The sequence below is a fragment of the Cavia porcellus genome, unplaced genomic scaffold (genome assembly GCF_034190915.1).
Source record: "Cavia porcellus strain 051 isolate PalLab524CR breed Dunkin Hartley unplaced genomic scaffold, mCavPor4.1 scaffold_10, whole genome shotgun sequence".
Lineage (NCBI taxonomy): Eukaryota > Metazoa > Chordata > Mammalia > Rodentia > Caviidae > Cavia > Cavia porcellus.
This window is the reverse complement of record NW_026947493.1, coordinates 26,532,012-26,546,092: the sequence shown is the minus strand read 5'-3', so window position 1 is coordinate 26,546,092 and position 14,081 is coordinate 26,532,012. Positions and strand designations below refer to the sequence as shown.

Here is a 14,081-nt window from a genome sequence, read left to right as displayed (position 1 = left end):
CTCGAGTGCTTTAAAGCCTTGGCTTCCTCATAGGGAGAGTGGGGACAGTAACAGTATCTATTTGTTAGGAAGATGGTCAGAACTGGAGGAGATAATCCCTGTAAATCCACCGGCCACATAGTTCCCACACAATGTACAGCAGCAGCAGCTGTTTTTGTTGAAGGTGACATTTCTCATCTGTCAGTTGTTTGGGTTATAAAAGAGTAGTAAAAGAAGGGTTCAGTAAGATATAAGAAAAGATTGCTAAGTGAAGAGTTTTGTGTGTTTTCTTAGCCATTAGCTCCTCTTACATGATCCCCATTGAGAGTAGGCAGATTGGTACAGTATAGTATGCCTCGCTTTGAAATGTATGACCTGAAACAGGAAGTCCAAACCAGATTTCTCCTTTTTAAAACTATGCATTTGATAATCATATTAGGTGGACAATATCTATTTTAGGAAATTAAGCAATACAGGCTGAGTGGGGTGGTGAACACCTGTAATCCCAGCACTTGGGAGGCTGAGACAGGAAGTTCAAGGCTAGCCTGGGCTACAGAGTGAGTTCAAGGCCAGTTTAAACTACATAGCAAGATCTTGTCTCAAAAATAAAGTAAAATAAAATAAATAAAGTAAGGGAGGCAGAGTTTTAAAAAAAATAGACCTAGGAAATGTGGAGGAGTCACTGGGAATTGAACCCAAGGCATTTGCACTGGGCTGTATCTTTGGCCTTCCTTGTATCTTCTTATTGGGATGGGATCTTGCTGGATCACTTAAGTTTTCCAGGGCGGGCTCAGACTTGGCATTACTCCTGCGTCAGTGTCCCATGTCAGGGTGACAGGCATGCTCCATCACACCTGGTGGGATAACTGCTTTTTAAAAAGCTTGATATATACCCATCTGGATGTTTTTCAAGCATGCATGATAGCATTTAAAGGTACAATTTGCTTCATTTTCTTTTTAGGTTAGTTCCTTAATTTTATATCACTTGTGTATTATAAAGTATTTTTAGTTCTTTATAAAGTATTTTTAGTTCTTTTCAGAGCAGTATTTATGACAAATAATTTGCTTTGAACCTCTCCTGATTTATACCTATTTTAATACTTAATTTTAAAAAAATTCTGCATGAATTCAAATTTATAAGCTCAGTATTCTTGGTTGCTTTCCCTTTTGGAAGCTTTGTAGGAAGCTCTCCTGCCTCCCCTCACCCCTTACCCTGCCCTTGCCTTTGGGCATATCACATGTTCAAACCACAAGGAGCGCTTCTCTCTGCTCTCTTCTACTGTTCCTCTCGCTCTCTCCTTCTTTCCCTCTTCCTGTCTCTTCACTATGTCTGTTCATTGCCCGCAGACATATGCACCTCACATGTACGTTTCCCTGCTGGCTCTGCCCTGAGCACCTGATGTCAGTGTTTGTCTGTGCATGGGTCTGCCTGTCGGTGTCTCCCTCACTGGAGCCATTCACAGTCCCTCCTCATTCAGGAGCAGTGTGTGCTTTTTCTGGGATGTTGCCAGCGCCTGGAGAGAGAAGTGCTTTGAAAATTCAACTGGGACTCCTCAGCACGTCTCACTGCAGTTATGCTTAGCATCTGGCCGTCGCTTTGTCCACTTGATAGAGTGTCTCTCACCCTCTCCATAAGCTTGCCAGTTCTCTTTTGATCTTGGAAAACACACTTTCTAACAGTTGTAAGCCCAGTTTAAAATCTTACGAAAAATAGAAACAGATAATGAAAGGATGTGACCAACTCAACTGTAGTAAGATTTGGTTCTCTGTCTTGTGAGGAGAAAACCAGATGTTGTCCTTTTCGCAGAGAAAATTACCAATTCATGATGTGATGGAACAACTTGTTTCAGTGGCTTGACAAGAATTTGAGCTGGTGCTTCTCAGCCACAATCTCAGTTATGTACACACGCACACCCACACACACGCAGTCTGTTTCAAGTTTTAGTGAATGAAAATTCAGATAATAGCTTGCCATTCTTAGTTTTAAAATAGCCTTTAATTTTGTTAAAATGATTATAACTATTTTTAGAAACACTACTGTCAACAGACTTTAACATTTCAGTGGCTTGAAGTCTTGATTTTCTAGTGCTGAATCCACACTGAGCATTAACATGCAGGTAAAGAAGACACTAACTAAAGCAAACAGCAAGCCAGGCATGGTGGTCCTGCCTGAACTGTGCAGCAAGACCTTGTCTCAAAATTAATTAAAAATAAAAAAGAAACGTGGGGTGCAGTGCTTGAGCATGTAGCTTGGGATAAGGGCCTTGGATTCAGTTCCCAGACTGCAAGCATGCACACGCACATGAACATGTACACACGCACAAAAAAACAGGTGAGGGAGATCATACTGAGAAGAAAACCTGGAAGCACAAGCCCAGAGTTACCGTCAGTTCTGCTGTAACAACAACATCTACTCCTTAAAAACGTCTACATTGTATGAAACTGCAGTAAAAGCCACACGAGGCTTATTGAGAAAATGGGCTATGGCACAACACTGAGAAACCTCATAGTGACACAGATAGGAACCTGGTGAAAGTAGCACAGTCTTACATATGTCAAGTGGTTAAAGAAGGTACATGAATACTAGATTAAAGTGATGGTTTACCTTGAGAAGAACTGGCACTTACCTCTGAAGTGTGCCTCTTAGCACTCCCAAATGATTAGTGCTTCCAGGCACAGCTGTCTGCATCCACCTAATGTTGCTTCCAGACAAAAGCGAAGGCAAAATTTCATCACGGCCCAATTGTTCCTCATTATATCAACGGCTTTGGAGTAAATCTGCATTCTCAATTCAGGCATTTAAAAATTTTTTTTTAAATTAAAAAACTACTGTAGCAAACTTGATTATATTTCATTAGATTGGGATTTTATTTAATCATTTTATCTGAAGAGAAAATGCAAATGCTACCTAACTAGTTTGGGGGCTGTATCCTGATAGCTCCACAGTGTATCGGAAGTGTTGTGAGTCAAGACCACATCAAGACTACTAACCTCCTGGAGGTTCTAATGTCACAGCATGGCACACTGCGACTTGGACTGCTTCCCCTACGGTCATGGGCTTGAGAGCTACGGCTCTCCACAGTGCCCTGCATCAAGAAAGAGGGTTGTTCTGTGCATCACTAGCCCAGAAAAAGACAAGGACAGCTTTCCTAAGTGCAGGTCGTGCTGCACTATCGTAATACTGAGAAGTTGTGAGTTGAACTGTCGCAAGTTGATAACCATGTATATGTTTGTTTTGAGACACCTGTGTGAGAATTCTGATGCCCAGAGAAGAAAAGGAACATATTTTTCAGCTCCAGAGTTATTTTAAAATTTATTTTAAAGAGGGTAAAACAAACCATAACAAAATAGAACAAAGCAGATCAAAAGAAAGCAATGCAAGTGACACAGATTTCAAAGCAAGACAACAGGAGATCAACAGTGGCTACCATGTCTCCTGTTTTCTTCCAAATTGTCTGTATCCTCATACACAATGAATTCATACAAAACAAAACAGTATAAAACTTATCAAAACATAATAATGAAGGCATTACAGGCCTTTAAAACCAGACAATAGGAAAATCAACAATTGTTACCATCCATTTACCTATAAAAATCTCAATGTGATCATTCTTTCTAGCTTAGTAGTACTCCACTGTATAAAAATACCACATCTTTTTTATTTATCCATTCCTCAGTTGATGGGTATTTAGGTTGTTTCCAAGATCTGACTGTTACAAATTGTGCTGCTATTAAACATGGGTGCACATACATCACTGTGATATGATATTTTCAGTTCTTCTGGGAATATGCCCAGAAGTGGAATAGCGGGGTCAAATGGGACTTCCAGTTCTAGTTTTTTGAGGAATCTCCAGACTGACCTCCACAGTGGTTGCACCAGTCTACAATCCCACCAACAGTGCAGGAGAGTTCCTTTTTCCACACAGCGTCTTCAGCATTTGTTGTTCATAGTTTTCTTGATCCCGGCCATTCTTTCTGGAATGAGATGGAATCTCATTGTTGTTTTAATTTGCATTTCTCTAATGACCAATGGTGCTGAACATTGTTTCATTTATTTACTTGCCATTTGTATTTCTTCATCTGAGAACTGTATATTCATCTCAGATGCCCATTTTTGGATTGGGTCTTTGAATTTTGGGGATCTGATTTTTAAAAATTCTTTATATGTTCTAGACAGAAGTCCTTTGTCTGAGGAAAAGTTGACTGATGAGATTTTTTCAAAATTCATAGGTTTCCTTTTTACTCTGTTGGAGATTTTTTTTGACATGCAAAAGCTTTTTAATAAGATGAGATCCCAGTTATTGATTCTGGGAAGTATTTCCCGTGTGGTTTGATTTTAGTTCATGAATTATCTGCCTACCACTATATCTTCAAGATTTCTACCTACTTTGTTTTCCAGCAGATTTAGTGTTTCTGTTTTAATATTTAGATCATTGATCCATTTTGACTTTTGTACATGGTGATAGGTAAGGGTCTAGTTTTAGTTTTCGGCTTTTGGAGAGCCAGTTTTTCCAGCACCACTTAATCAAAGAGACTTATCTTTCTTCCAGTAAATGTTTTTGGCCCCTTTGTCAAAGATAAGGTGTCAGCTCCAAAGTTCTAACTGGGTTTTTCCCTCCCTTTGTAATATAGGCAGGAAATTATTTCTTTAGGGTACTACTCAGGGTATAACACAAGATATTTTCTGTGGATGACTATGGGTAAAAATAGGTTTTAGTATTTTGTCATTTTAATATTTATCAGGAAAACGTAGAATAAGCTCGTTAATCTACTGTTGTGTGGCCATGTGACCTTGGGAGCAGTTAGTTGAGGGTAGGGATTTTTTGCTTCACTCTGAAGCCTCTTTGAAATGATGGGGTGGGAGGAGCAGAGGGAAAGGTCATTAAATGTATGCGGAACCTGGAATGTGGAATTGTCTTGTCCAAGGTACCAAGAATACCAGTAAGAGAGAGTTGGCAGTATCAAGACTACCAAAGGAAATGAAAATGAAAAAGGTGAAATGAATTTAAAGAGAAATGCTGAAGTTTTAAAAAACTATTTTATGTGGCTTTGGTAAGAATGTTGAAAATAGCTTGCAATTCATAGAAGTTTGTAAAACACTATAAGGACAAGTAGTGGTGAACTTTATTTGACAGACTCTTTGTAGGACAGTTTTGCATGGTGGTGACTTACACAGATAATGGTTCTTGAGACATCTGCTCCATCTAGGATAGGCTTTCACCCTGTCTGCTTAGGAATGTCACACAGGGAAGCTTGTGAAGGTGTGGGTGTCACAGCCACACCTAGACAGCTTAGTCACAGTGTGAGTGAGGATACAAGCATCAGTCTGTTTTAAAGCTCCTTGGGCCATTCCTGTGTGCAGCCAAAACAAAACCACTGGTTTAGGATCTTTTGAAAACCACTCCTTTTCCAAAGAAAATCTGGGCCAGTCTTAATACATGTTAACTGAAGACAAATGTTACTTAACTTGCCTTGTACAGGAAGATGAGAGACAAGGCTCATGGAAGCTCCTCCCCTCCGTGGTGGGAATTCAAAGTATAAACACATGTTTATGATCATGGGTGACAAGTGTTGCAGCTCAGAAGGATGCTCAGAGTGTTTTAGAATCACAGCAAAGAGACCGCATTTAAGACCAAAACCTCATTTCCAATTTGAAAAATTATTAAAATTACTTCAGTTTTCCTTTCCTTAAACGCACATGTGGGGTGGTGGGAAAGAGGTGTTTATTGTGATTGAAAGGGTTTTGGCCCAGGCCAGACACTGCAGCTGGTATAGCCAAGGAGCTCCTATCTCCCCCACCCTTAGGAATCTACCTCTGGCGCCAAACTAAGACCAATGGGCTACCTGTGCATCCCTAATACCCCCCTTAGGTTCCACCCCAAGCCGAGGCTACTTATGTGTCTCACTCCACGTGTTCCACAGAGAGACCACCGGCCAGGGGTGGAGATGCCACGCCCCAGGGTGTTGGGGGGTGTCTCTCCCCGCATTCTCAAAATAAAGGTCATTTATATTTCATACTTCTTATCTTTTCAGCCGCTGCCGGTCCTCCCCCCAACAATTCTATCAGTGATCACTCTCATTTTAACCTTCCTGACTTGATTGTAGACTTTCTGTGATTGATCTGGAGAGTGTTAATTTTGTCTGTAGGTTGTCTAATTCTGTGCTGCTGTGAGGCAGGCTCTTAAGTACCTCCTAGAGCATTGCTAACCTAGTGGTGGCCTTCCAGGAATAAGTTTTAGCATCACCAAAAGGCGGTAGACTGCTAAAGGGTGACTTTGGGGATAAGCCACTTAAGGAATAGCTGTAGTCCTCTTTCTAGCGCTCACTGTTCTTGGCACACATCCAGCTCCCAGGTTCACACAGGCCAGTGTTCGGCTGCATGTATAACTTAGAGTTAGGCAAATGTGTGATTTTCTTTTTTTTTTTTTTTTTTTTTTTGTCTTTTTCATTTTTATCGGTACCAGGGATCGAACTCACGACCGCCTGCTTGCAAGGCAGATACTTATACTGCTGAGCTAAATCCCCAGCCCCTAAATGTGTGATTTTCAATCATGAGTATATTTCAAGACAACCACTAAGTTGCTATCTCAGGTTGTGAAGTAAAGTTACTAGTAATTAACCTGCTTCCGATGGTAACATTTTTCAATAGCTCTTGATTTATATTAGTGTGAATTACCTTCCTCTGAGAAAACTTGATTCTCCAGTGGATATAATCTCGATTAAACTTTATAGTCTGTACTGAACCATGAATTATTTCCTGGTTTAAAAACCAGGCCTAGTAGCTATTTGCGGTATTTTTGTCTTGCACCTTTGGCATCTTTGTGGTGTGACCCAGAGCTGTGCCATTTGTAGTCAAGTGAGATAATTTGTTTTAAAAAAGTGAAATGATTCACTGGAAAATTTCAGCACAGATTCTTAAGGAGTGGTAAGGGAACCCCAGAAGCATTCTTATTTGGTATCATTTGCTGGTGAGTAGTGATAGGGGAAAAAAGGGCACAACTTGCTTCTTAATACTTTGCTGGTTTGAAAATTAAAGAGGTCCTATGCTAGAAAGAGAGAGAAAGGGTTCCCACATGGTGTCACTTAGAGCTCCACAGAGGAGTGAATCATTTTCCTTTATGAATGCGAACTGGAGCCAGTGAGGATCATTTTTAGCATGCCAAACCAGAAAGGCGATGTGGCCTGTGTTTAGAATGCTTGTTTCATTTCCTAATGGGTGTCTGTGATAAACCTGACTATGCTGAGGTGGCTGGAAAGAGGCAGGCTAGTTCCTAGAACGCTGGGTCTGTGGGGCCTAGATAGGCCCTTTCTGAAAGCTCCTGCCTTTAGCATGGTCTCACTTAATGACATGTTTTGGCCTTAGACATGTTCAGGGAGCTCTTCCTGAGTTCCATTTGAGATTTGCCTGAAATATGGTGTCTTTTTGTCTCTCTTTTCCTTTCCAGAAAGAAGACATAGCTCATCCAACAAACCTTCTTTGGCCGTTCCTCCCGCTTCCGTATTTCCCTTCTTCCCTTCTCTGTCCAAAAGCAAAGGAGGCAGTGCAAGTGGAAGCAGCCGCTCTTCCAGTGGAGCGGCTGTGAGCGCATCTTCGTCCAGTTCCAGGTCACTAAAGTCACCCAAAGAGAAACCACAGCTCAGGGGGAACACCAGGCCAATGCACCCCATTCAGCAAAGTCGAGGCCCCCACGGCAGAATGTGAGTATGGCCAGAGAGCCGTCTGCACACACTTGCCTGCAGGAGCACATCGTGTGTGCGGAGCAGTGTCTGTGAGAACCCCTAGGGAACGCAAGACCGTGTTGTTGGTTCTTTCTGTTTCCCTGTCTTATCCTAGGGGGCTTTCAGAATAGTCATAGCCACATTGATAACATTAGTAAATATTTGCTGAGCCTTTACTGCACCTAGCTCCTGTAACTAAGTTCTTTGCACTGTGTCATTTAATTATCACAGCATCCTTGGGGAGCAGGTATTGTAGTCCCCATTTTCCAAATGAAAAAAAGGTTGAATTGAGGACCTTTGAGAAGACTTCAAGTCAAATAGGCCTGAGTTCAGGTCCTGCTTGTATCACTTTCTCACTGAGGGCTTTGCACAGGGCAGGGTTTAAGAATCCCAGCCATGATGCAGGCTTGCTGGAGGTGTTCGGTCGGTTGGTACCTGTCAGGTAGCCACGTGTGTCTGGCCAAAGAAGATGGTAAATAAATGATGCCAGTATCCTGCTGCTTGTCTAGTACTAAAAGGGGAAGGGACGCCCCGTTGCCCAGTTGCCACTCTAGGCTTTTCTGGGCCCTGCAAACCAGAGAGCGAAGTTACATCCTCTCCCAGCTTTGGGTTCATGTCACAGCAAAGGTTGAAAAAAGTTCGTGTTCTCTGCAATTCTTGGCGAGTTTGCAGGGCTCTGGCAGTCGGCATCCCCCCATGGCATCCCGTGGAGGAGCAGCTGAGTACTCCCTTGGAAACACCTTGCCACATCGAGGCAGCCTGTGGCCTGGTAGCAGGTAGCTTTCCCTGCCCACCTCCCTGTGGAGGATATGCCACACGTTTTGGTCCCCAGGGCGGTAGCTGTTTAATGTCTGGGCAGAGTCCAGCACCTGCTGCTGCTGTAGAGCTTGCCAGTGGGGTGTGGCTAGGCCATCTTCTAGTGTCTCTGCTGCCATCAGGCTGCTCCAGGTACAGTTGTTTGGGGCTGTTTGTCCTGGTTGCTAAGCCCCCAGCCCTTAATCATCTTTCAGAAGTACAGCACAGGAAGCTTGGCTTTCAGACCTCCATAGCTGCCTGAAAGCCAAAGAAAATACCGGTGTGATGTGTAAGTCACTCGCCAGTGTACTCGCCAAGTCACTTCTCAGATTCTACTGAGAAGTTTGTTAAACCTCATCACTCCAGATCTTTATGCAGCGCTAGGGCTTAGGAAGGACCAGGCTCCTGTTAGCTCCCTGCCAACAGCATTGGGGTTACCAAGCAAAATGACTGTGTCAGTGAAATCTCAGGAGAAGTCAGTCCGTGTCCATGGCACAGGTCCTTGACACTCACCTGCTGTGTTCCAGCTGTGTGGGTTCTAAGCTCCTGTCATAGAAACCTTGTTTTGGTGACTTAGAAGTTAACATTTCAGTGATGCATTGTATAGTAAGTCAACTTCAGTCCTCCTTGTAGACAGGAGAAGTGCCTTAGAGATATAGTTTTAGACATCTGTGTTTGATGTGATGTTTGAGTGCCCTTAAGTTTTTAGTGAGATTTCCAGGAAATACAGTATTTGCTCCTTTGGAAGTTTGGTTGTTTTGATGACTCCTTTTTTTAAAGCAGTGATTCTTACAGGATATTCTCGTAAGTGTTCTGCAGGGATTCTTTGGTCTGCTCAGGCTTTTTCATGTGTTGCTTGTTGCAGAAATTGTGTTGGTTAGCAGTTCTAAGTTTTTCCAAAATGATGGCAGACTAGCAAATTCAATGGTCCATGGGAACTTCGCCTTCCCACCAGGCCTTGAGATGGAATTAGCAAGAGCCTTGGGGCTCCTGAGAGGCCAGCCTGGCCTGCTCAGCAGCCTGGGCTCTGCTCTCTGGCCTCCAGCTCTCACTTTGCTGGGGCTGCAGGGCACTGTGGCACAGGTGTTGTTGCTTGCTCCCACCACAGCATGACACCCTCTGTGAAAGTGGAGAAGATTCATCCAAAGATGGATGGCACACTACTGAAACCTGCAGTGGGGCCCACCTGCCCTGCTACTGTGAGCTCCTCAGTCAAGCCTGGCCTTAACTGCCCCTCAATACCAAAGCCAACCTTGCCTTCACCTGGACAGATTCTGAATGGCAAAGGGCTTCCTGCACCTCCCACTCTGGAGAAGAAATCCGAAGACAGTTCCAATAACAAGAAGTTTTTAAATAAGAGATTATCAGGTAACTTCACAGTTCTTGGTTTAGTTTAAATGGGCATCCACTAGGCTCGGACGGACTGCTGTCTAAGGCTGCAGCCTCAGCGGGAAGAGGAAGTCCTGGGCAGCGTGCTCAGTCTCCTCCCTATGGGTTTTAGAGAGTGTGTTGGTGGGTGTGCATGAGCTCAGGTGACATGAGACACGCTCTCCAGTGGTGTCTTTCTAAGTATTGATGCAATAATGCTATTGTGACTTTTCCTGTCATCTGAAGGCAGTCATGGCCTTTGGGATGCTGTCGCTTCATTTCAGCGCAGACACATCATCTTTATTTTAATTTATATTAGTATGTTTACAATATGTAATGACCACATTCTTCACTGGGAGTTGATGCATGTACGTGACATACCTGAATTCTTTTATAAGAAATAGGAAAAAAATCTGTTTTCCTATTTCTTATCATCTGTGACTTCTTTTCCTCTTAATTGTATTTTGGGTTTATTGTGTAAGCTGTGGCATGTAAGCTTGTGTATTTGATCTGTTTCATGTAAGACTATGGGCTAAAGGCACATCCATTTTCCTACAGGAAATTCGAGTCTATCCTTCATGGCAGAGTGGTGCTCCATGTGTGTGTAGACCACATTTGTTTACCCATTCTTCTGTTGGTGTTATTTATCCATAATGTGATAGCTTTTATTTATATTTATCTGTCTTGAGATTTCTCCTGTTTTCTTATTTACAAAATAGATGAAGGAGTATTTGGCAAGCAGTTGTAATGTCTATGTGCTTTTGACAGAGAGAGAGTTTGATCCTGACATCCACTGCGGCGTCATTGATCTCGACACCAAGAAGCCCTGCACCCGGTCTCTAACATGCAAGGTGGGTGAACCCCTGAGCCCGTCCCTTGGGGAGCGGAGCCCCAGGAGTGCTGCACTGCTGGCCACATGGTGCCTGTGCACTGCGCTCCGTCATGGTCTGTTTAAAGATGGGAAACGCAGCTCTGGTGAAGACAGCCTCCAGCTGGCGAGACCTAAAGTGGGGTTACAAGTGCTACGCTCGAAAGAGGGTCTGTTTTTAATGAGCTTTGTATACTTCTGGACAATTGTGTTCTGTCTTGATCAGTCTGTTATTTTCCAAGACTCATTATTTCCACATGGAAATTTAATGAGATGCGACTCTATGTGGTTTCTGTTGACTTAAAACAAGTCCACAAGTATCTTTGTAAATATCTGAATATTTTTACAATGTTCTTAACTGTTAAAGAATCACCTTTTACCACTCTGATTGACCTTAGTGTGGAATCCGGCCTGTCTTGTTATATCGTGTCAGTTGTTTTCAGTAATTACAATTTGTGGTTTGTAATACTCGGACTAGTTTGGTCTAATTTCTTACACAAACTAAATTGAAATTTATTATTGCTTTAAAAAAAAAGTAGGCTTTGAGATTACCTTACTTTGTAGCTTACCAAAAAATATTAGAGAAAATATAACCTAATTTATATGTAAATTGAGGCAAGAGTAATGCCCTGCTTCTTGTTTTGAAGTTTTCCCTTCTTCCTGTGGAATGTCTGTCTGCTAAGTAGGAAGCTCACACACATGCTGTGAAGTGAGAGCCCAATGTGGGCTGGCTGGAGCGCCTGTGTTTGTGTATGCTTCTCCAGTGGCCCCGGCTGACCTTCAGAAGGGTTCCAACTACGACAGGAAGTTCCCGACTTACAAAGGAGTTCCATTCTAGGAGAACTATTCTTACCTTGAATTTATTCATAAGCCAACAGAGCGAGTCTCACATGGCACACCTGTGGAAGTTTGAAATTCGAATGCTCCTAAACCGGGAACTTACTGTGCTTTTAAGCATATACTTTTAAGTCTTTTTTTTTTTCAAGGAGAAGGGAGAATTATAAAAGTGCTTTCTAAAAGTTAGTAAGTTGTTCTCTTCTAAATTTTACTTTTAAATGGTTTTTAATTTCTATTTAAATTCCTGATGGACTTTAACTAGTGGTAAATTTTGTCTTCCAACATGGATTGGTTCTGAACCTTTTGGGGGAAAGGCTAAATTTAAATGCCTAATTTAGAGCTAAGCATAGTAGTACATGCCTGTAATCCAAGCACTTGGGAGGCTGAGGCAGGAGGATTGTTGTCAGGTCAAGGCCAGCCTGCGCTACACAGTGTGGTCAAGGCTACCTTGAACTCCTTAGTGAGACCCTGTCTCAAAAAACAAAATAAATAAAAATAAACATCTAATTTCTTAAAAATTAGGGGAAAAGCCCACTTATGTATTTAGTGTGAATTTTGCTTTCCATCTAGGGTTGATGGACACCCCTACCCCAAGTCTGTCCTTAAACTCTAGATAAAACCTCCTACCACCAGACAAACTGCTTCTGCCTTTCATGGGGTACTAACTGAACACACACGGTAGGCATTGTAATCACTGTACCTGTCACTGAAGCACAGCCCCACAGCTCTCTGAATGAACTGTTGCTTTCAGCCAGCCCAAGGGAAGATGTGCCGCCCTGTTCCAAGTTCTGGTTATAGCTTACTCCGTGTATATGCTCTGCCTCATGCCAGTGGGTTCCCAAGAACATGATCATTCAGTAATGTGGTGCCTGTGGTCAATGAGGGGTGGTTTCTTTTATCCCAAGATGCTCTTCTGTGTTACCTGCAAAGCATCATGGTGAAACAAAGGCTTTCTTTTTAAAACTTCATCATGGTGAAAGTATTTTAGATGATACATATCCTCTTAATATTGGGAGTCTCTTGTTAGTTTTGGTATTTTTTAAATACAGAACAAGAAGCATGTAGATCAATTCACTTACATTTGTAAATGTGGGATTAGGAGTGCTTTGGTTACCATGTGCTTACTTGCCGCTGAGGGTCAGGGTTCTCGACAGACTCAGACCCAAGCAGAATGTGGAAGGAATAGATAAGCTAACTAGACCTGTGGAATCATGTCACACTGACTGGACTTACTGCCATAAGATTTCACCCAACTCTGACCATGTCGTACTTTACTTTCTGTGTTAGACATCAAGTACCTTGGTTTCATGCAGTACCAGTAATTATGGACAGCACCAGTAATCAGATGCAGGCATTTTCTTGTAAGATACGTTTAGGTCCTAGATTTTATTGTTTTATTATTAGTGGCGCTGTTAAACCCAGCAGTGCCATGGTTTGCCCTCCTCAGTATGCCCACTTCCTGGCCGTGACGTCAGCTACTGCCCACACTTAGAGCTGTCAGCCTTTGTTGTCTTGGTGTCCACTGTGTCTGAGGCTTCAGCTCTGCTGACCCTTCTCCTGTCTGCTGTTTCTCCCTTCCTCTGTCTCTCATCTTGTCAGCGTCTCCAACATGATCCTTGTCAGGAGCAGTCTGTTGCAGTGTCATACTTGAGCTACTTTCTCTCCTCCTATAGCACTTTGTTTGGAGTAAAGGGAAACAATTACGTTTAGCCTTTTTGTCTCTGGCTGTAATTAAAAGAACACTTTCAAGAATGTATTTTATTTTATATTTTAATTTACAATTTAATTTATCTTTAAATTAGCATTTAGAATTTTAAATAATGGATTTTTTAATGGAGCTGATGAGACCTTCAATAAACAAATTATTTCAGCAGCATAAAGCATGAGTACCTGTTACCTGTGTCTGCTTTTCACCATGCAGTCACATAGCAAGTGAAACGGCAGCCATGTTTTCTCTTCCAGAAAGAACACCAGTCCTCTACAGTTAGCAGAAACATGTGCTTCTAGACTAGCCGAGGAGAGGAGGTGTTAATCACATCTGGAGCAGTCTTTATTCCAATGGCTTAAATGGCTTTTTTTTTTTGTACCAGAGATTGAACTCCCAACCTCGTGCTTGCCAGGCAGGCACTTGTGCCACTGAGCTAAACTGTCGGCTTAGATGGCTTTTTTGTGGAGAGAGTTATTTGGGGATATATGGTGAAAATTATTACTGAGGTTGCTTATTTCTGTATTTCTTTGTTCTATAGACACATTCCTTAACCCAGCGGAGGGCTGTTCAGGGTAGAAGGAAACGATTTGATGTGTTATTAGCCGAGCACAAAAACAAAACCAGGGAAAAGGAATCGATTCGCCATCTGGACTCTCAGCAACCACTGCAGCCTCTCAGGGACCCGCATCCCGCCCCACCCCGATTGTCCCAGGAGCCGCACCACAGTGCTCACGGAGTGACTCCTTCCGAATCCAAGCCTTTCGTAGCTAGTAAACCTAAACCTCACACCCCCAGTCTTCCAAGGTA

General features: G+C 42.6%; 1 protein-coding gene across 5 annotated transcripts in view; it reads left to right on the top strand.

The window, feature by feature from the left end:
* The window catches only part of Atxn7 (ataxin 7), a 148,645-nt gene that overhangs the window by 120,085 nt on the left and 14,479 nt on the right, over positions 1-14,081 (top strand). For all 5 annotated transcript variants that reach the window (XM_063257139.1, XM_063257140.1, XM_063257141.1 and 2 more), the window contains 4 exons: positions 7,425-7,677; positions 9,602-9,861; positions 10,630-10,712; positions 13,813-14,078. In XM_063257139.1, coding sequence (XP_063113209.1) covers positions 7,425-7,677; positions 9,602-9,861; positions 10,630-10,712; positions 13,813-14,078 — 862 coding nt within the window. The remainder of the gene's footprint in view (positions 1-7,424; positions 7,678-9,601; positions 9,862-10,629; positions 10,713-13,812; positions 14,079-14,081) is intronic.